General features: G+C 36.1%; 1 protein-coding gene across 1 annotated transcript in view; it reads left to right on the top strand.

Annotated features, from left to right (window-relative positions):
• The window catches only part of TTLL7 (tubulin tyrosine ligase like 7), a 59,677-nt gene that overhangs the window by 2,306 nt on the left and 36,832 nt on the right, over positions 1 to 20,539 (top strand). Inside the window, exons 2-9 of the mRNA XM_075156129.1 lie at positions 2,166 to 2,341; positions 2,528 to 2,656; positions 3,556 to 3,677; positions 4,377 to 4,444; positions 9,581 to 9,739; positions 11,400 to 11,616; positions 14,150 to 14,314; positions 15,134 to 15,292. Coding sequence (XP_075012230.1) covers positions 2,317 to 2,341; positions 2,528 to 2,656; positions 3,556 to 3,677; positions 4,377 to 4,444; positions 9,581 to 9,739; positions 11,400 to 11,616; positions 14,150 to 14,314; positions 15,134 to 15,292 — 1,044 coding nt within the window. The 5' untranslated portion in view covers positions 2,166 to 2,316. The remainder of the gene's footprint in view (positions 1 to 2,165; positions 2,342 to 2,527; positions 2,657 to 3,555; positions 3,678 to 4,376; positions 4,445 to 9,580; positions 9,740 to 11,399; positions 11,617 to 14,149; positions 14,315 to 15,133; positions 15,293 to 20,539) is intronic.

The raw sequence follows: 20,539 nt of genomic DNA, 5'->3' as shown, positions 1-20,539 counted from the left end.
TACAATGTGTTATAGTAACTTTGGGCAGGTATTTTTCTGTGATTATAAGCTGAATGAAAGCTCTGCGAGCTGCTTGTTTTTTAGTATCATATCATAGCTTGTAAATCATGCTGTATTAGTAAGGGCTCGTGTTTCTCACAAGGAAATATTAGTCGTCTTGACATTCTTCCAAATTTGTTAAAAGTTTTTAGCCAGTACAGAGGAGGAACAACTGCTAGGCATTTGTGTATGTACATAGAAGTCCTTAACTGACTAACAGACGTACTTCAGTATTATTCCCAGGAACTAAGCATGTCTTGTACTCTGGTGGTATTCTTAGCTTGAGAAACAGATAACATGCAATATTCAGTGAGTCATTGTGCCCGGCACTGCTTTTCCTTCACAGTGGTTTTAATGAGGATGAATGCTTTGCTTTCCCATCTCTGTGTCTAATTCTAGCAGGCTAGCAGGCAGGAGGACTTTCAGGCCACCTTCTCAGATGATGGTATCCAAAATATTAACATTTCAAAATGACCTGCCAGTTTTAGTTCAATATGGGGGGATTTTCTTAGTGAGTTCTGGTTCAGCAAAGTATGTTGCAAGTAGGTATGGCTGGGAATTACTACTATGCTGTCGAACATTGTATCTGTGTGTAAAACATCCCCTATTCTTACTTTCTGGATAAATACACAGGGTCATGTTTAATGTTAATTTGTGGCACTCCACTAAATGGACATGAGGGAAATTTGGTTGTCTTATTACAAAGTAGAATTTGGCCTCTAATACATTGGCGACAGTCATAAAAGAACCATAAACTGTTCTTTTTATCCTTTTGTGTTAATGGACTGTTAAGGGTAAATTTCTGTCTTAAAAGGAAATAAGATCTTGCAACTTGAGGTATCTGCTTTTATATTTTCTTATCAAGAGGGTGACTTGTCCGGAATATAATTGTATCTCTCTCTTTCTCTCTCTGACATGTGTGTACACACACACACACACACACACACAAAAAGAGGATTTATAAGTAATGTTTTGGTAATTTTGCTAATGCGCATCTTGTCCAATCTTATGACCAAATGTGTTTCACATCGTAAGTCATGGCTGAATTTGACTTTGATTTTCTGCTATTTATAGCAGAAGAAATTCCTCGTGCTCTATATAAAACTAATTAAAATAAGTTTTGCCGTCACCACAAGTGGCAATGTAAACTAATCTACAGCTAGTGTAAGGAACTTTAGTTACACATATAATTGCAGAAAAGAAATGAAAGCATTTAAAAATCAGTAACTTATATTGTATATGTTTTGAAAACTTGTAGATTTGTTTGAGGCAGCCTGCCAAAGACAGACTTTGTTATAACAGTGATGCATGTCTGAAGTCATGTAGCAGTGTGTTTAGAAGTGTTTTATTCCTGAGTTTTTTTCCTAATATTTTAGCCCATTGTTCTTATGTGCTTAAGCTGGACCTAAAAAACTTTTTAATATGTGGAATTTTCACATGTGGTAGTGTATTCATAGAGGAAAAAAATTGAAATTTTGCATCAGTGTAGACATGAAAAATAGCATTTTATGCAAATAATTATTCATTTTAGAAACTGACGATTTTGATACTTGCCATCCCAAAGTGTCTTTGAAATTATGTCTGTTGTGTCACAAAGTGGTCATGAAACTGCAGCCATGTGTTACCAGGTGATTATTGGACAATTGCTTTAAAAAATGTTGAAAAACGAAAAAGTGAAAAAAGATTATTAAAGTGATTTCAGTTATTTCCCATTTGGTACATGAAAACAAATAATACAGTGTGTCTGATTTTAAATTTTTAATTAAAATATGGTTTAAAATTGCTATAAGTTCAGTGAGCTTGTGGAGATAGAAGTTTGCAGTATTGATTGAATTCAGTGTTATCTATTTTCATGCCCAAAATCTCCCATACACAAATGAAAATAAGAAAATGAGGTAATATAATCTCAGTTTGAAAATAAATACTGCAAAATGATTTTTCCCAGAAACAAAACAATTGAATTGTAATGAATAAAGTTTTGTATTTACAATGACTTGATCAATCTTTTAAAATAAGCATTACTTTTGACTTGTTATTAAAAGCATTTCCATATTTAGTTTTCTGCCGTTTATATTTTTTCAGGTTTTCTCTATAACAAAGTTTCTCTTATATTTTTTTTAACACAGGTATCTATCCATTCCAGAACTAGTATTTGTTACAACCAGAGACTGAAATGGTATGACTGGAGCTTTAAAAAATTTGGCTTTGACAGCTCCATCATTTTCTGAGAACTTGGAACGGAATTTGGGCTCTGCTTCTGCACTATCCTAGTTTATAATGCCATCCTTGCCTAATGAGGGAGGTATGCTAGTCTTGGATTTTTAATATGTCTATTAATTATTCAGTATGCTTGTACCTCTAAGTTGCAACAAAGTAAATGTTTGTATTTTTAGTTCATTTGTATTTTTAGTTCATTTTAGTTCATTTTAGTTCATTAGTGTTATTTGGGATATAAAGATGTTGATAGTTACAACATTATTTTTCAAAGATAACCATGGAACTGCTCCTCTGACTTTGAGTTCGGAACTACCGTATCAAAGCACAATTAAAAGAAAAGTCAGAAAGAAGAAGCATGGAGTCATCACTGCAAATGTCGCTGGCACAAAATATGAAATTGGTAGGAAACTACATATTTTGTTGTCATCCTAATACCCATTTATGTGAGTGAATTACTAACTAATGGGGTGAATTAATGGACTTTGCATCAAGTTGGTGGTGAGACATTTCCAAAGGATTTTCTTTTGTAAGAAACCTTTGTTCTTTTTTTGTAACATTGAGTTAATAGATGCACAGTGTTCAAAGCTATCACTCCCCATTTGTTACTCAGGGAAGGGCCTTGAAATGCAAAAACTTAAGTAATCAAGAAGGCTGTGGAAGAAACCATCTAATTATGAATTATGTATGTGTTTGGAAGTTTACTTAAAGCCTTGAAAGATGAACAGTGTAAATTTAATGTTAAATAATTATTATACAGAGGTTTCTCAATAAAATCTACTAATGTTTTGTATTTTGATGCTTGGGACAACTTCAGAAAAATCTTTTCTCCTAGAACCCGAGTTATGCCTGGCACATAATCAGTCTTTTCTGATTTTTTATATTAAAATAATGTATGCATTTGGTTTTGTAACTAAGGAGGCATTCTTGTCTCCTGTCTGCAGTGACACTTATTGTCATCAGTGTTTTAAAATTAACATATATGATAGCCAAGATTAAGTCTAAAAGCCATGCAAGTGGACTTTTACTCGATGATTGTGGCATGTCCTGAAGCTCTTTACAGTTCCCATCAGTGGTTTTGCTCTGATTCCAGCCTCAGTACAAGGTGCTGTAACATTGTAATGACAGGTTTGCAATAGACTGATGGAAATATTGCAAGATAATAGCTTGCATGCTACCACCGTTCTCAGACAAAGGGTTGAATATTAAAAGTGTTTAAATCTTAGTTGATTTTTTTAAATTTTGAAAATGAATCTATTTTAGAGATTAAAAATATTCCTTAAGTATGTGATTTCTCCATAGTACGTGTAGTAATACGAGAAATGGGATTTGTGAAAACACGCGATGAAGATGAAACAGCTAATCTTATATGGAGTGATTCTGCTGTGCAACAAGAAAAGATTGCTGAACTTCGGAACTATCAGGTAGGGTGGTAGTTAGGATTTCTGACATGTTTTAGTAAACTGCTTCACTCTGAAGTGTTCAGGAACGTGTCACTTTTGGTCGGTTACATTTATATGGATAGGAAAAAAAACCCTACAAAACACCACCAACCAGACTGCAATAAGGCTATACCACTACATATTTTAAAATCCTATTCTCTTCTCCAGACTTATTTGTTCATACCACTTGGAGTCTGGTGTTTAAATATTTGGGGCTGTTCTTTCATGTTTTTGTCTGCCAGTTGGGTGTTGTGAATGATCAGAGTTTGAAAGAAGATGCAAAACATCATTTTTAAGTTGCTCATAAGCTTTTAAGCAGTAAGTTAACAAGCAGAACTCTCTCCACAGTTTCTGTGAATAAATAATTCCCTTTTTTACCATTACTTTGCGATAGCATTCTTTCTTCCTAGATAGCTTTGTGAGTAAGAGTATAATAGTCTCCTTTCATGTCTGAAATTAAATCAATGGGTATACTCATGTTGGTGGAGGAGAATACAACTTACAGTATCTTTAGTATTGCCAAGAATACATAGTATAATCTAAGATATTATCTTAAATAATTTATATGTAACACTAATTATGTTTGCCTGAGCATGCAGTTGAATGTTTTAAATGATTGTATTGGGTATGCCAGGAAATCGAAAAGTACCAACTAACGTTCTTTTTTTTGTACTTCCTCAGAGAATCAACCATTTTCCAGGAATGGGAGAGATCTGCAGAAAGGATTTTCTGGCAAGAAACATGACTAAGTAATCTTTCTTTTAATATTAAGAAGTTTTTCAGCCATATTATTTAATGCAGTACAATCCTGAATTATTGCTTGTAAGGTTTGATTATTTTTACTAAGAGGCTGTGAGAGGACCAAGAATAATTTCCAAAGTTCCTTAACTTTGGCTTTGGTCCTGGATCTGTATCATCGGTGTGGGCTACTGTATCTCTCCAGTTGACTTCAGTGGAAAATATTGTGCGTTCAGTTCTCTGTCTATATGTGGTAGAATGTAGGAGAGCCTTAAATTATTGTATAATACACTTGGTGCATAATACACCCAGGCATATATCCTGTAGTAGAACAGAAAAAATAACTAGTATGTGGATGGAAATTATTTGTTTGAAATAATTAATGACTATATTTTTGTGTATATAAAATTTAAAAAATGTGAAGCATCTTACTGTTCATATAAGAAAGAAGTCAGAGTGGCTCATTTGTGTAATTATAAATTCTCCTCACTCTAGTGGAATAACTGGGTTCTGGGGAATTATCCTAGCTGAGAATCTGTGATAAGACCTGTAAGAAAACAATACTAAATAGTAATTAAACAGCCTGGTAATAAGGAAAAGTTTAGGGATAAATGTGGTGGATATTTTGATTCTTCTAATCTAAATTAAAGAGCAATTATTAATAGAGTTAATCTTTTGCTTCCCAACGTTACCTACACTGCATTTCCTGTTACCAGAAAAGAATTTGTTTTCATATATTAATGTAATTAATGTGATATCTCCCCCCTCTCTCTCTCTCTTTCTCTATTTCCTTTTCTGTTTTGTAACTACAACACATAGCATGTAGAACGTATGCAGCTTACAAAATATGGCAAATATTACGTGCATTGCTATGGTGTCTACATGTCCTACGTGTGGGCCAGAACTCCCTTGTGTCAATACAAGCTACACAAACACTGCCCCTTCCAGACTTAAACTCTAAGTAAAAACATAGAGATAACACATGGAGGCAAACAGCTATTTGGAGAGGTCCTGGAAACAGTGGAACGACATTGGTCAGCCTGGTAGGCAGTGGTACCCCTGTGTATTGCTACAGTTCTGTGATTTAAAAAAATGTACAAAATGGACAAAAGGCTCTTGTTATCATGCACACATTGTTTTCAAATACAGTCTGATTATACCTCTCAACCCACTGAATTCTGAGTTTGAAACACAGTTTAAAGGTACTCAATGTGGAGATTGCACATATTGTAGATAAGATGGGAATAATTTCTCTGATATGATAACTCTGGGTCAAACATATCTATGTTGTGACTTCATTTAATATCAGTAGATCCAGCAGGGTTTTAATCGGTCTGTTTTTCGCAGTACTAGCCTCACAGTTCAATACTTAGTATTTATGATTTATAAAAATCAAAATGATATGCCTTGAGACTGCTTGTGAACCTGACATATGTATGTGAAATCACAAGTCAGTTGTGATACATAGTTGTGCAGGCTCTTGTCTGTAGAGTGGAGGATTTTGTTCCATACAGCTGCTGTTCTGTCTTAAAATTTATTTGAACAGGGTAGTGCAGAAACACTGATTCTGTTCTCTTGCTTTTCTGCTGCATGCAGTCTTTTCTATTCCTGATACTGACTCGTACAGAATAGCTGCGGGTTTTGTACCATTGAGAGCTCATGAAACAACTGCTGAGAACTAGTGGAGAGTAGACTCTTCTTTTTCTTTTACTTCTACCTTTGTTTTTATACTGATCTCACCCTTCCATTTCATGCAAGCTGTTGGGAATGGAGCAAAAGAACAAATCTACCAGACTCTGAGAGGCAAATGCTATTCAGGAGGAATTGCACTTCAGGAATTCCTCTTACAACCAATATCCAGGCACTCTGGATCACAGGACAATGTGGGTTTTACGTGCAGAATGGTGGAAAGGAGCGGTGTGATACGAAGCATGTGTAATATGAAAGAAGGCAACCCAGCACAGAAAGTGTAGGGGCACAGAGTAATGGAACAGATAGAAGCAGGAATGTGATTGAGAATAAAAGGAGGCACAAGCATCGTTTTCAAGGGGAATAATAAGAACTCAGAAAAGGAAAAAAAAAATAGAGGTGCCGTTGTAGGGCCAACTAGATCTTAATTTCTGTAAATGGTCTCTTAGATGAGATCTCCTCATGTTACCGAATGAATACAGCAAGTGGGGGAGAAGGGGTACAGGATGAATGGGAAGGGGAACAGACCCACGTATGAGACGGTCTTTTTTGCAACATCTTTGTTATTTACATTTAAAAGGTTTGTGAACTGATCATGGACCAAGAGTTGTTCTCATCTATACCTACCCACTAACCTTTCATACTTGAAAAGTCAGAGGATCTTGAAACCTAGGCAGTGGAATCTGCGTTATCAGACTGACAAGTCATGTCTTTAGTAACCTACGTTTTGTTCAATACCTTTGATTCTTTTGCACAGAGAGCACTCTGAGAAACAAGAGCACAATCTGACCACATTTGTGAGCTAAAATAGCACTCAGAAGAACAATAACTTGCTGTTTAATTCTCAGACCTCCTGGTAAGGACTGCAAAAGCTAAAGGGTAGAGCAGCATAGTGAAGAAGTGATTACCCACAGTGGTGGATAGCAGATGTGCTGGAAAATAGGGCTATTGTAATGGAATAAGTCTTGATTCTGCAAGCTACTTGATGATCTTCCTAAGCCATTTCTGAATAGGGCCAAGCAGGGAAAGAACAGATCTGAATTCTTTTGTTGAAAGTTTTAGTGAGCACCAGAACTTGTAAACAATGGTTAAGTATTCTGCTTCATATTATTAAGTGTTTGTAGTCTACTCAGTTATGCATAAGATAGGAAAAGGCATATAGAACTGATGTACTTGCAGTCACAAAATAATATTAATATATCTAGAATACCATGAAGCTATATTCATTGAGTAGGGAGTATGTATATTGAAACCTGTGAGTAAGTTAAATGGCAAGTCTCTGTCATGTAACACTTCAGGATGCATATGATAAATAACTTGGAGAGAGATGGAAACTAACACAGAAGTTGCTTTTTGCCTAAAAATAGGATAATTTCTGCCTAGATAAGCTATCCAGTTAGCAAGGTAATAACATTTGTAAATACATAGCAGATAGAGAGTAGTTTAAAAATATGCATGAATCATGAATTATAATATCTATTTATGTTTTTTAAAACTTTTTGGTGAATATTTGGTGGCTTTCATCAAACCAGATTTGTAAAAATAATAGTTACAATGAAGCTGCAGAAGCATTAAACCTCATGCAGTACTTCAAGACCACTATAGCTATTGTGGTTTCTGCAGTGTTTGTTGGGTAGTTGGCCAAACAATTTGATGACAGTGTATCTATTATACCAGTAGGGCTTGGCTACAGTCCTAGCCTTACAGATGTGGTTGGCAGCTCTGTTTTTTCTATTAGTGTTTGAGCCACTTAAAGAAAAAGTGTCTTATGCTGCATCAGGAGTATTATGTAGGCTCATAGTAGAAATGAAAAATTGAAATGATATTGTAAGTCTCTTTTACATTTAAGTTATGCTGATACTTAGTTTCCATTACAAAAGTAGAAGTAGACCTAAATCTGTAATTAATTAAAAAGTATTAAAATTCATCATAATGCCATTTTTTTTAAAACCAAAGTTGGGGAACTTCCTATGTTGGTTAATTTTTTTTTTTTTTAAACAACCAGTCACTTTCTGTTGGTTGATGAATATTTGTATTTTAGGTGTGTCCACCATATATGTATATATGTGTATATATACATATACAGGGTAGTTTTGAGTTACCTGAACTAATTTCATATGAGGTTATGTATGAAGTTTCAGGTATTCTGAGTACCTGAAACAAGCTAGCTGCACTAGTATTTAACTCAGCAAAGGCTGAATTTATTCTGCTGGGAACTGTGGTAGACTAGTCTGCATAGTACCACCAAGTCCACGTTGCTCCTATAACTTGGCTGTTAACCAGTATTAAAGCTACTTTGTTTAAAGCTAACCCATATATATCTAGCCCATACTGTCAGTCTGGTGTGGGTATATGCTTCCTATCTGCCAGATACACAGCTTTGGGTGATGGAAACTTCTACTAACTGAATTCTCTACCATTTTTCCCCTTCTATTTCTCTTTCCTGCATTCAGACAACAGAGATATAAAATGAGATATGCTCACTACCTCAGCTGCCGCAGTTATTAAAGCAAGGAGATCAGGGTCTTGCTGCATCCTTTAGCCAGATTTAGTTTGAGAGATTGTTCCCTATGATACCTTAACCTTATTTTTGTTTCAGTTGTTCTGTTTTTCCCCTACTTGTCTTGCTTTGCATTTCTTTGCTTACTTTTGAGTAAATAAGGTGTTCAGGGAATCTCGATCACAATATGCTGGTACCAAACATAAATCCAAGCTTCTGTGTTTTGCCCTGTACTGGAGGTGCATGAGCAGTTGCTTGGCCTGTGTCAAAGTATATTTACTACAATTCCTTACTTTTGAAATTTCTTCAAAAGACTAGAAAGAAACAAAAAACTCTTCTTAAATTGCTTCCATTTTAATTTTAAATTCAGTCCTTGTTGTTAATATTTTTTGCACCTGTGAAGAAACTCCAAATATTCCAGATCCTCTTGTTTTGTGTGCGTTGATCCTCATACATCCCCAAATACATACCAATATGAAACTTGCCAAATATCCCCACTCCTCCCAAGGAAGGGGGGTGGGGGGTGAAGGAACAGGAATCTAGTAGTCTATTAGGCAGGAAAAGATCTATAATCACATGGTCTATTGTAAGTTTAATATTTCTAAGAATAGGAGTAGCATTAAATCACATTAAATCATCTGAGTAACTGAACAAAAACTATAACAGGAGTGAGATGGATGCCAAGAAGTTGAGATGGATGCCAGTAATATAACAAGCAAATATGACACAATGATAAACAAAAACACACAAGATAGTCTGCTTTTGTTGTTCTTAAAGTATGCATATGAATATGTTATAGAGCTTTAACTATTTTTAAAGAACTGCGGAAGTTCACTTTCATATTACAGCATTTTGCTAAAAAAGTTTCCTTGTCAAATTACTGTAAATGTTTTTTAATCCTGAGGATTGATACATCAAAGTAGTTAAAAGACTTTAACTCAATTACACTTTTTTGCAGAATGATCAAGAGTCAGCCTCAGGAGTATAGTTTTGTTCCTCGAACGTGGATCTTCCCTGCAGAATACACACAGTTTCAGAACTATGTAAAAGAACTGAAGAAGAAACGTAGACAGAAAACTTTCATAGTCAAACCAGCTAACGGTGCAATGGGACATGGGTAAGTTGCATGTTAACTTCAGTCTTCTTACCCATTAAAGGCGAAATCCAATGTTATTTACAACATTAACAGAAGCTATGTATTAGTAAGAAGTTTGTAGTTAAAGTTGTATGATCAGTATAAGAAAGTTCATGTATTGGACAAAGGCTTAACAAACAGAAACAGCTAAAATATAAAGCTAAATGGAAGTGGTATTTTAATGTTGTTCTGAATGTGGCATAATTAGAGAATGCATTTTCTGATGACGCTCAAGTAATTCTTAAGATCAGAATTATTTTTATTGTGAATTTATCTAAAGAATGTATTTATTTATCTGTTGTGCTTAGACTTATGGGGCAAGATTGTATTGGGCATAAATGGCAGGGGTTTTGTGGCTGGGGGCTGCAGGGGTGTCATGTGTGGGAGAAGGTCAGGATCTTCCACAGCTCTGAAACCTGCCCAACCACCCCGTTGCATGCCAAAACCGCAGCCAGTCAGAGAAGCACAAACATATTTAGGAGTGGCAGCCATGAAGTGTAGGAGAAACAGAAGAGACACTGATGGGGATGCGGCTGGAGGTGCATTCTTGGAAGGAGGTGACACCCATGCTGGAGGAGGGACACCCTTGCAGAGACTGCAACCTGCAGTTGAGTTGAAGCAGCTTTGCCTGTGGCGGGGCTGCACAGTAAAAAACAATTAATCAGATAAATATTGCAATTTCATTTTTTACTCTGTTCTTCTTTTTAGATATTTAAAATTTAGCTTTTATTGCTTTTAATACTAATTTGGATTATACAGTATAGTAAAGCTCTTAGCTATTAAAAATATATCAGAATAACTGTAAAAGTAAAGCCCCCAAACTTTTCCATTTCCTTATTTTTCAGTCCTCTTCCAGTGCCTCTAAGGGCAAAGGTAAGCTGAAGGGAAAGGTAGCAGCATATTTCAGAGAAATGGCTGGAAAGTACTTCGGTATATTAGTGTATTCAGCACCAGAACACTGAAATGTATCATAAATAATAGAGGGTAAGATTAAGGCAAAAAGCTATGGGAATTTAGGGTTAAAAATGATACACTGAAAAATATTAGCTATTACAGTTATTTAAAGGTCTGTGTAGTTAGGGACTGCCAGTTTATAGTCTGTATATAAACCATTTTTCATTCTGATGTGGGGAAACTGGAATACAGAAATACTGAGCTTAATCTATGTGATCCTTAGTTTTACCGATGTGTCTTGCTTTGCAAACATCATCACTGAGTCAGGTTAGCACTGAAAATTCTTTGCAACCTGTACCTCCGGCAGAATTGTGACAAAGACAGACTGAAGCCTATTCTTAGAGCTGCTTGGGGAGGAATAATCACAAAAGCTGGAGACTGGTCATTCTGCCAAACAATTTCTAAGTGTAGAGGGAACCCATTATTACAAATTGTTGAATCAAAGGAAGCAGAAAGTTATTTTGAAATGGCTCATTGCCCTTTTTCATCCAGTGAAGCACCATAAAGGACAGGAAACCAAAAGCCACGTAAGCGAATGGCACTTTTTCTCTACCCGACAAATCAGATATGTAAATCTCTTTCTCCAGGTAGACTTTAGCATAACTGCCTGGCTGGGTGACCATGAAAATCTATTTCGAAGAGTAATGTCAAAGTTCCATGTTTTTAAAACAACTTTTGTTTTTACCAGGATCTCTTTAATAAGAAATGGAGAAAAGTTACAAGTTCAGGATCACTTGATTGTTCAGGAATATCTTGACAAACCATTTCTTATGGAAGGCTACAAGTTTGATTTACGTGTGTATATTCTTGTAACCTCCTGTGATCCATTAAAAGTATTTTTATATCATGATGGACTGGTGAGAATGGGCACGGAAAAGTATCATCCCCCCAGTGACTCAAATTTGGTAAGTTGGAGTTCATTCCAATTTATTGCTTATGCACGTAGAATTTTACCTGTGTAGTGTTTGGAGGAGGGAAAATAAAATAAATTGTGACATGAGATTTAATTTGGTATTCATCTGGCTGAATTTCTGTATTATCACTGAAGAGAAAAAAATAAAATGAAAGATATTTAACTCATGCTTTTCTATCAAAATCACAAGTATAGCTATATTATTGCTTACGTATAAAAATTTTATATGACTTTGCATGTGTGTATGCCAAAGAGTTTAAATATTTCCTAAAAGAAAGCAAAATATGTCAATTATTGACATTCAACGCAGAAAAAATGAAGTAAAGAAAATCACTTCAAGAACAGTTACATTGCTTTTATATTTATCTGAGACTCAGTTTGGGGTGGGGTAGGGGGGAGGATAAGGTTTATCTCCTGTTAGATCATTGTTTAACATCCCTGAAGTCTAGAGCTTCTGCTGAGGATCCTGCAATGTTCTCAGCCATTGCGTTGGGAACCTGTGCAGAAAACAGAAAACCACCGGTGCACGAGAGTGGTCACTGCAATCCCTGAACGTGAGGGAATCTGCTGCTGGCGTTGTTTGTCAGTGACTGCTTCAGCAGGGAAAGGAATATGTACTCGACAACTTTAGATGATACAGCAGGGCTGCCTATAAACTTGGAGAGAACCAAGAAGTGGTAAGGGACGTGCTGAAGTTTTTGGACACTTTAATCCTCTAGGTCACTGTGTAGCATCTTCCCCTGTTGAGAGGTGTAACGCCTCTTCTGGCACAGACTACAACGCAGATGTCTGTTAAGAAAGAAGTAGATTTGAAGCATTGGGAGGCATCAGTAGATTTGAGTTTCTTATACCTCACTCTGTACTCTGTTGCCACCGTATCTTTCCTTTTCCATACCATATACTTTTAGAGCTGCTTCAGTGTAATTATGCAATAGACAACACATGGAGAGCCTTTTTCCCTACTTGTCACTTAAAATTGTGACTGCCTCTTTGTGCTCCTTTGAAGAATGCAGGTATAACTTGAAGCCCAGTACAAATGGTATGTTTGGAAGTGTTCCAATATTATATTTGGAATAGTTTGCTTTTAGTATTTTTTATTGTTACTAATCTCAGCATTAGTAGCACTGAAATATGCTCTGAGCGGATAAACAGAACAGGCAGTTGTTTCTGTGTTCTCACAACTGTTCATGTTGTAGTTTGTCTATTGTATGAAATAACCTGGCTTATCACTAATGATATTGTTCTTTGGATGACATAGTTCCACAGTGACATTGTTCCAGATAACTTCAGACTAAAGAGTAGTTCAAATATTTAACAAATGTTCTAAAAACACTTCCATTTTTTTGTAGTCTGAAAAATAATTGCTTTTGTCTGAAATAATTTGAAACATGACATTTATAAGGACTCAAAAGCAATAGTTTCAGAATGATTCTCAAAGCAGTAGTTGGAAGCCATGGGAGAAATTCATGACTTGTAGTGCTAATACAATATGTTGTTAACTAGCCTGCAATTAAGTTGATTGGTTTTGTTAATTTCATTAAGTTTTTTTAAACATAAGTAAGTACAGTGAGATAAATGACAGCAGAAGGCTTGTGTTATCTATTGGCTATCTTACCAAAAAGGAATTGGAACAGAAGGCTTATGGTCAGCTTAGAAGATCAACTACACTCAAGTAAGGAATCAGACATGACAGAGGACTGTCACTGAGATGAGGACAGTCATCATAGTGTAGGTGGAAAGCTGAATTAATATCTGTACTGGGAAATAATGTAAACATATAAATCATGATTTATATATAGGCCTTGGAAAGGTAATGTTTTTTTTTTTTAAAAATGCAACTGATAACATGAATCTATTGCTGGTGACATTTTGCTCCATAAAGGGACTATAGCACTCACTCATTTGTGTAATGCATATCTTGAAATTTACCTCCGTCTGATGTATGGCTACCAGCCAGTCAAAAATGAGCAATTTTGGCAGATATCAACATGGAAGATGAGTTTATATGTACAAGATATTTTAAAGTATCGCTATCATGAGCACATTTCTCATAAATAAACTACAGTGAAAACTGAAGTGTGGGATTGTCTATGAAACAGATGCCAGAGTGTTTTTAGCATTTTTAAAGTAGCATTTCAAAATACCTTCTTTATTGTTTGCTTCTTGTGGAATGTAATCATTCTGTAAGTTATGATAATTGCTCTTCACTTTTTTAGGTAGTTTTTTATGTACAGACCTGTAAAAATGGGAGATATATTGCCTAACCAGATGTTGAGTGGTAGATCAGTTGACTGCAACTGGCTTAAAAATGAGCAGGTTTTGTTACAGGAAGGCTGTTATAAGAAGAACATTCAATAGGGAAATCTCCAAGAATCAGAAACACTAAATCTGCACATAGTATTATTTGCAAATATGAACTGTTTGACTGTCATTATTGATTTAACATTTTTTTCTTTTAATTATTTTGAATTGACCATTCTAGAGTTGTATTAGAGTGTTTTTATGTCTTTTCTCCCTTTTTTTAGAGTCAATTGTATATGCATCTGACTAACTACTCTGTCAATAAACATAATGAACACTTTGAACGGGATGAAACAGAAGACAAAGGAAGCAAACGCTCCATAAAATGGTTTACTGAGTTTCTGGAAACAAATAATCTTGATGTCTCCAAATTCTGGAGTGATATTTCAGTAAGATAAAACTAATATGCTTTTCTTTATTTTGTGTATGTATATTCTTAGAAAATTAATTGCTTCTGCTGTCTGCTTTACTGGAATCCAGAATGATTTTTGAAACTTTATTAATCCAAATTCTCAGCAATGCATGCCACAAAGGACATACTATAAATGATAATTATAGTTTTTAAAAGGCTAAATTCAGAGTTTGATTATAAATTTAATGTTAAACTTTTTCTGAGGGACAAAAGCCCTTTCAAACAGTTATTCACATAAGTAATATGATACAAAGGAACCATCCCATTTAAATTCTCGGATACTTTTCTACAGTATAAAGTGAATTTTATGTGTGAATATTTACAAAATTGTAGTCAGCGTTGCATATATCTGTGGACTGGAACCTGCGCCATTGAAGTCGGTGGTTATGTTACAGGTGTCTTTATGTGAGGAACAGGCCCAAGATTATTGGAGCGTAGGCGTCATCTCTACATATGATTCTGAGAATATTTATTGAAAATTGTATTGCAAAATGAAATGGGTGAAGATTGGCTATACTATACTTTGTTCCCCATATACCTTTAGCATTTAAGTTGTTATATATCTAAAAGTACGTATGTACTATGGAACTTATAACGGTATACTCTAAAGCTATATAAAAAAATGTCTGTTATCCCATAGGAATAGTTTATTTATTATAGACCATTTATTTGGTATTTTAAATCTTTTTTTAGTAGAAACTTTAATGACATTTAAAAGATTAACGTATGAAACACATTAGTTCAATATACTGGTGTCTTCTCTCCTGATGAATTTTTCTGAAAAAAATCCCTACAGGAGTTAGTAGTGAAGACTCTCATAGTTGCAGAGCCACATGTTCTTCATGCTTATCGCATGTGCAGGCCAGGGCAAGCACCAGGAAGTGACAGTGTCTGCTTTGAAGTCCTGGGATTTGATATTCTGCTGGACAGAAAACTAAAACCATGGCTCCTAGAGGTAAACCTCTTTAAACAAATGTAAAGTAAGTTTTTAAGAGTAAAGTTAACTAAGCCCCAGCTGAATCCATATCTATGTAAGAAAACTTCCAAAGAAAATCTGTGCATTGCAGGAGGTACTGTTGTTGAGTACATAGATGGTGCTTTTTCTGCAGCATATGGAAACACTGCCTTGCAGTGGTTTTTGGAGACTCAGATAAAGGTCTTCTGGAGGAATGTTGCATTTCAGATGTTTTTGAAAGTTTTAATGAGAAATGTGATGTTAATCCAGTTGTTATTGTAGCAGAAGGACATTGTTTATAGCAGTTGGGTGCTACATAGATTTCCTTTATGAGTATAGCTCTGTATATGGCTCTGGCAACTTTTGTGAATGTATGGTCTTAATTTTCTTTTTTTTTTTTTGGGATGTGTGTTCTTTTCCTCTCCTGTGGCTTTTAAAAGCACTCACATAAACAGAGGAAACTAATTCAGTATACATGAAATGCTGTCAAACAATTGACGTGAATGGATTGGAAGAAACGTTTCTCCTCTGACATGTTACTGGTACAGTTAAGCTTAAGTGGTGCTTGAACACATTTTCAACCAGGAATGTTTGAGGTTTGTCTATTGTGTCTCTTTAATTACACTATTAATAATATATACATGGAGTTCGCTTGTCTTTTTTCGGGTTGTCTTATATCATTATGTTAACTGGTTGGGAGGCTGTACAGCTGGAGGAAAAAAGCAAAATATTAAAAATCTGTCTATTGACAATAAATCATGAATATGATTTGGCTACTGATGAGCAAAATGTACACAATTTACTGAATTATAACCTTGTTCTCAGGCCATTAATACTGTCAACAGTTGTTTTGTCGTGCTTATTTCTCTCAGTGGTTCAGTATAATTTTAATTAGAAAAATATAAATTCCTTCACTGTTGCCATGCAGACATAGGCATATTTGCTGACTTTGATGTGCTAGCCAAAAGCAGCACATGACATGAACTTAGTCTGTGCTGCACTGACATCTTCTCTTTTTGTTGAGCGAAGCCTACTATCCCCTTGATTTAGCTCTACACTTACGGATTATCATCTATAGGTTGCCTGTAGCTTGCATAAAAGTGTGTGTAGTTGTTTAAGTACAGACTGAAATTTGCCTGCGTATGCATTTCATCCAGCCTTGTAACAAATGGTGACAGACCTTTTCTATGAGAGATGGTGAATCAGCCTGTGTAGTGAATCCGTTCTGAAGGACATCCATCTATCTCCATGGCTGCTCACATGCAGTGTGGAGATTTTAGGGTGTTTGATTCACCATTTATGATAATGGGTCTCAGAGGAGAATCATACTATCCCAGACGCCTTGTTTGTGAGGGAGGGATCTCATAAAGTAGTAAATGCTGCTCTGGTATTTTGGGTTCCCGGAGAATACTTCAGGACTTGGAGTAGTGTAGCTGGTTATTATTTGTTTTAAATACAGAAGTCTAATTATTTCCTTCTCCGCTTTTGGTCATACAGGTATCCTTCAACTTATTTTGCCAGACATTGAACTAAACTAACAGAAATTTCAAACTTTGAAACTTCAGTTTCTGTACTCATCCACTAAATTTTACTGTGCTTGTTCATGTTTTTTGCAGCACTCTCAGAACAAGCACACAGTATGTATATGTATGCACACTGTATGTATACTATATGTAGTGTAGTAAAAATCAAATATGCAGTATATATATATATACACTATCCATAATATATATACAGAGTGTGTGTGTGTGTATGTATATCTATATGTAATTTTTTTTTTTCCCCCTAAACCAGTTCTGGCTTCTTCCCCAGCTTTCCACTCTTCTCTTTTTTCCATCATTTCCCTCTTGGCAACCCCCCCTTAGGGGAGTGAATCATCCTTTCTAACAGTGGTAACAAGTACTAATCACAAGGCTCCGAATGTTCCCAGTGTTATGGGAAAATTGCCAAAATAGGATTAGGATGGTAAATCTAGTTTCATGTTTCCATAGCTCATGTAACTTTTCTGTTATAAAGATAGCTTAATAAACTATTATAAGAAATAAATTGTGCAACATTATAATGACTCTGCTTTCCTGAGATAACTTTTGTTGATATTACCCTGATGCGATGTAGCTCTCCTGCTCCTTGATGCTACTGAACTTCCGGAACCTTCTACCGAAATGAGGGCTGTGGGAAATGCGTGATTGCCATCTTGTGGCACCAAATGTTTCTGGAAAGCATCTGCGCAGTCCCAGCAGCCTCCATCCTTTCTGAGTAGCAACACCTATCTAGATCTCCCTCCTGTTCCCAGAAAATCCGGTTTTACTCTTTTTGACCAAAATTTCCAAGCGAGGTTACTTTATGTACATTGGAAAATCATACAGTTGAAGTTCTTGGATGGATTCCAGCCTTATTCAACCTCATTATATCCAATTGGGATCACAAAGTTGTGATCCTTGGAGAGAAGGATCACATTTTAATAACTGCCTCAAGTGCAGGCTACCCAGCTTCCCTTGTGATTTATGTGGGTGAGAGAAACTCACCTTATACACAGATCCACAAATTTATTATTTAGTGTAACTGAACTAGCAAAATCTATTCAAAACTTTGTTATCCGTCCAGTTAAAAGGACTTTGGACAATTTAGGCCAAAGTATCCAATTATTGCTAATTCCTATTAATAAAGTTCACATACACAAGCTTTCTGGTATCTACTCCTTTATCCTGTGTTACGCTTACCCTGCCTGTGTCCCTGGAGGTCCAAAGGCAGACAAGGGGCAGGAGAGGTCTACTTCTCCAAAAAAAGGTGGGTAGATGGTTATAGCAAGTTGTCAGTGTCTTGTGTTCTTCACGAGGAAAAACACACTGTTGATGGTGAAGGTTTCTTCCTCTTTGCTCTTAGCTTCACTTAGGGTTGTTTTTATTCATTTGCTGCCACCGTCCGCTTACTGGCTGTTCATTCACTGGCCAGCAATTTTGCATTGTCTCCAAGTTTTGCCATAAGTGGTTTGTTTTACATTTCCTGGATTCTGCTCTGTGTTCTCTTTGTTATCCCTAAACCCATTGTTATCTAGTTCACAAGGTTGCATTCCTGTAGTGAACACTACTTGGCCACTGTGATGGGTGTATATCTCAGAGTCTCTGGATTTTCAAGGCCTTTGCTATCGCTTGTACTTTTGGGGCCCTTCACACAATCCTGTTTTTGCCAACAATCTTCAAGATGTGCCTTCCTGATAAAATTACTGATGTTATATTAACACAACCTAGTCATGTGTATGTCCCGGTTCTTGGGTCATTGAACTCTAAATAATTGCCTCTCAGCAGACAGATACATATACAATGCTTTGGTAACCACTTATTATGAATACCTTTTGTGACAGTACCACTGGTACATTATCAAGATTACTTTATAACGCTGCTGTCTTACAGATTAGTCAGCAACCATATTTCTTGTCTGGAAACAAGGGACAGCCACATGAAAATTAAGGGACGATACTTTCTTTTAAGGGATATTTTAAGGGAAAAGCAATTTTCTTAACACAGTGTTTTTGCCCAAGACTTCTCAAGATTTCTCACCCATGATCACATTTGACAGTGTTGTGACACTTTGTTCCATATAGCCAGTATTTAGCCCCTTACATGAGTAAAATTATGTGCAGATATCAAACAAATGAATATATAGGTTAATGGTATTTGCATTTCTTGTACTACTTAGACTACAGCCATGAGGAAATACATTTCAAATCTTTCTCATTGCATTTCATTGGCACTTGAATTGTTCCTGTGATACCATTTTTCATAAAGTTGCTGCATAAATGTAATCTTTTTTGTTTGAGATTAAGTTCTGCATCTCATTCAGCAACACGGCTTGTGGAAAATGACCAGCCTTCAGCAAAATAAACCAGGTTCAGTCACACCTTATCTCTCTCAAAGCGTTGAGCATGAGTCAACAATGTGTACTCACAGTGATGTTGGCTAACTGGACCCACAGGTCGATGGCAATGATCTATTTGGCACCTGTGAGGCCACATCTGGAATATTCTGTCCAGTTTTATCCCCCAGAGTAAGGGAGAGACATTGACAAACTGGAGTGAGTTCAGCAGAAAGGTGCTAAGGTGCTTAGGGGGCTGGAGCACATGCTGTATGAGGAGGAGCTGGGTGAACTGAGATTGCTTCACCTGGAAAGGGAGGGCTTTGTGGGATCTAATTGCAGACCCGAAGTGGGCTTTGACAGAAGACAGAGTCAGGCTTTCCTCAGAGATGCGCAGTGAAATGGCTGGAAAAATTCAGGAATAGTGCATAGGGTATGATGTGGAAAGGTTGCTCGAATGAAGAAAAAGAGAATAAGAGGAACACATACCTAGAAAAACTTTCTGCGTGATCTTTTGGGATTTCTGTTATTGTTTTGAAATAGGGAAATATGTTTCTTGTTGATGCTCTGATAAACGCACATAGATGACTATGCAAAGCAAATATGCTGCAAATGATTTGTCAAGGGGAAAAAGCTTAAACTGTTCTTCATACAAAGAACTTAAAGTGAGATTCTCAGAAAAGTAACTGAACTGGCATTGTAGGCACCCACATTTGTTATGCCCCTGTGGTTTCCACACAGATATAACCCATTTGGGTTTTACTGTGAGGCTGGCCATTGTTCCTTTATAATTTAGAACTGTAAAAAAAAATTTTCTGCCAGCTGCATATTGTGTCGGCTTTCCACAGAGCACATGAATTATATTCAAATGGTGGATGTAGAACATTTTGAGTAATTTTGTCAGGTACAGACAATCCCCTGCCGTATTCAGATTGCTCTTAACAGTCACAAAAGTTGAGAGGATTTAAAAGCATTCTGTTTGAAGGAAGTATTCATCTTACATGGTCAGGCACAGCTCTTGGACTGCCATTTCAAGAGTATGTGTATTTATTATACGAATATATACTGGGGAGACTATGATGTTTTCTTTGCTCTGAGCAGAACAGAAACTCAAAGTATTCTATTTTCTGGCACATTTCAAAATACATAAAAATGTTGTAAATCAAATTTCAGCTTATTTAAAATATGAAGAGAACCTGAGAGTTCACGTTGTTTCTCACTCAATCACTGTCCAGCAATCTCTGATGTCAAGGTGAGCAGCCTGCACTGTTATTCTGTTGAGAAGAAGGGCTCACTTCTCGCTTCAGTGTCTCGCTTAAGTTATATGAAGTCCAAATAAGAACAGTATGAAAAGTAGTATTACAATAGTTACATGATTGTGTAGAGTTGTTAACA

The sequence above is a fragment of the Calonectris borealis genome, chromosome 8, assembly GCF_964195595.1.
Source record: "Calonectris borealis chromosome 8, bCalBor7.hap1.2, whole genome shotgun sequence".
NCBI lineage: Eukaryota > Metazoa > Chordata > Aves > Procellariiformes > Procellariidae > Calonectris > Calonectris borealis.
This window is presented reverse-complemented; position numbering and strand designations above follow the sequence as displayed.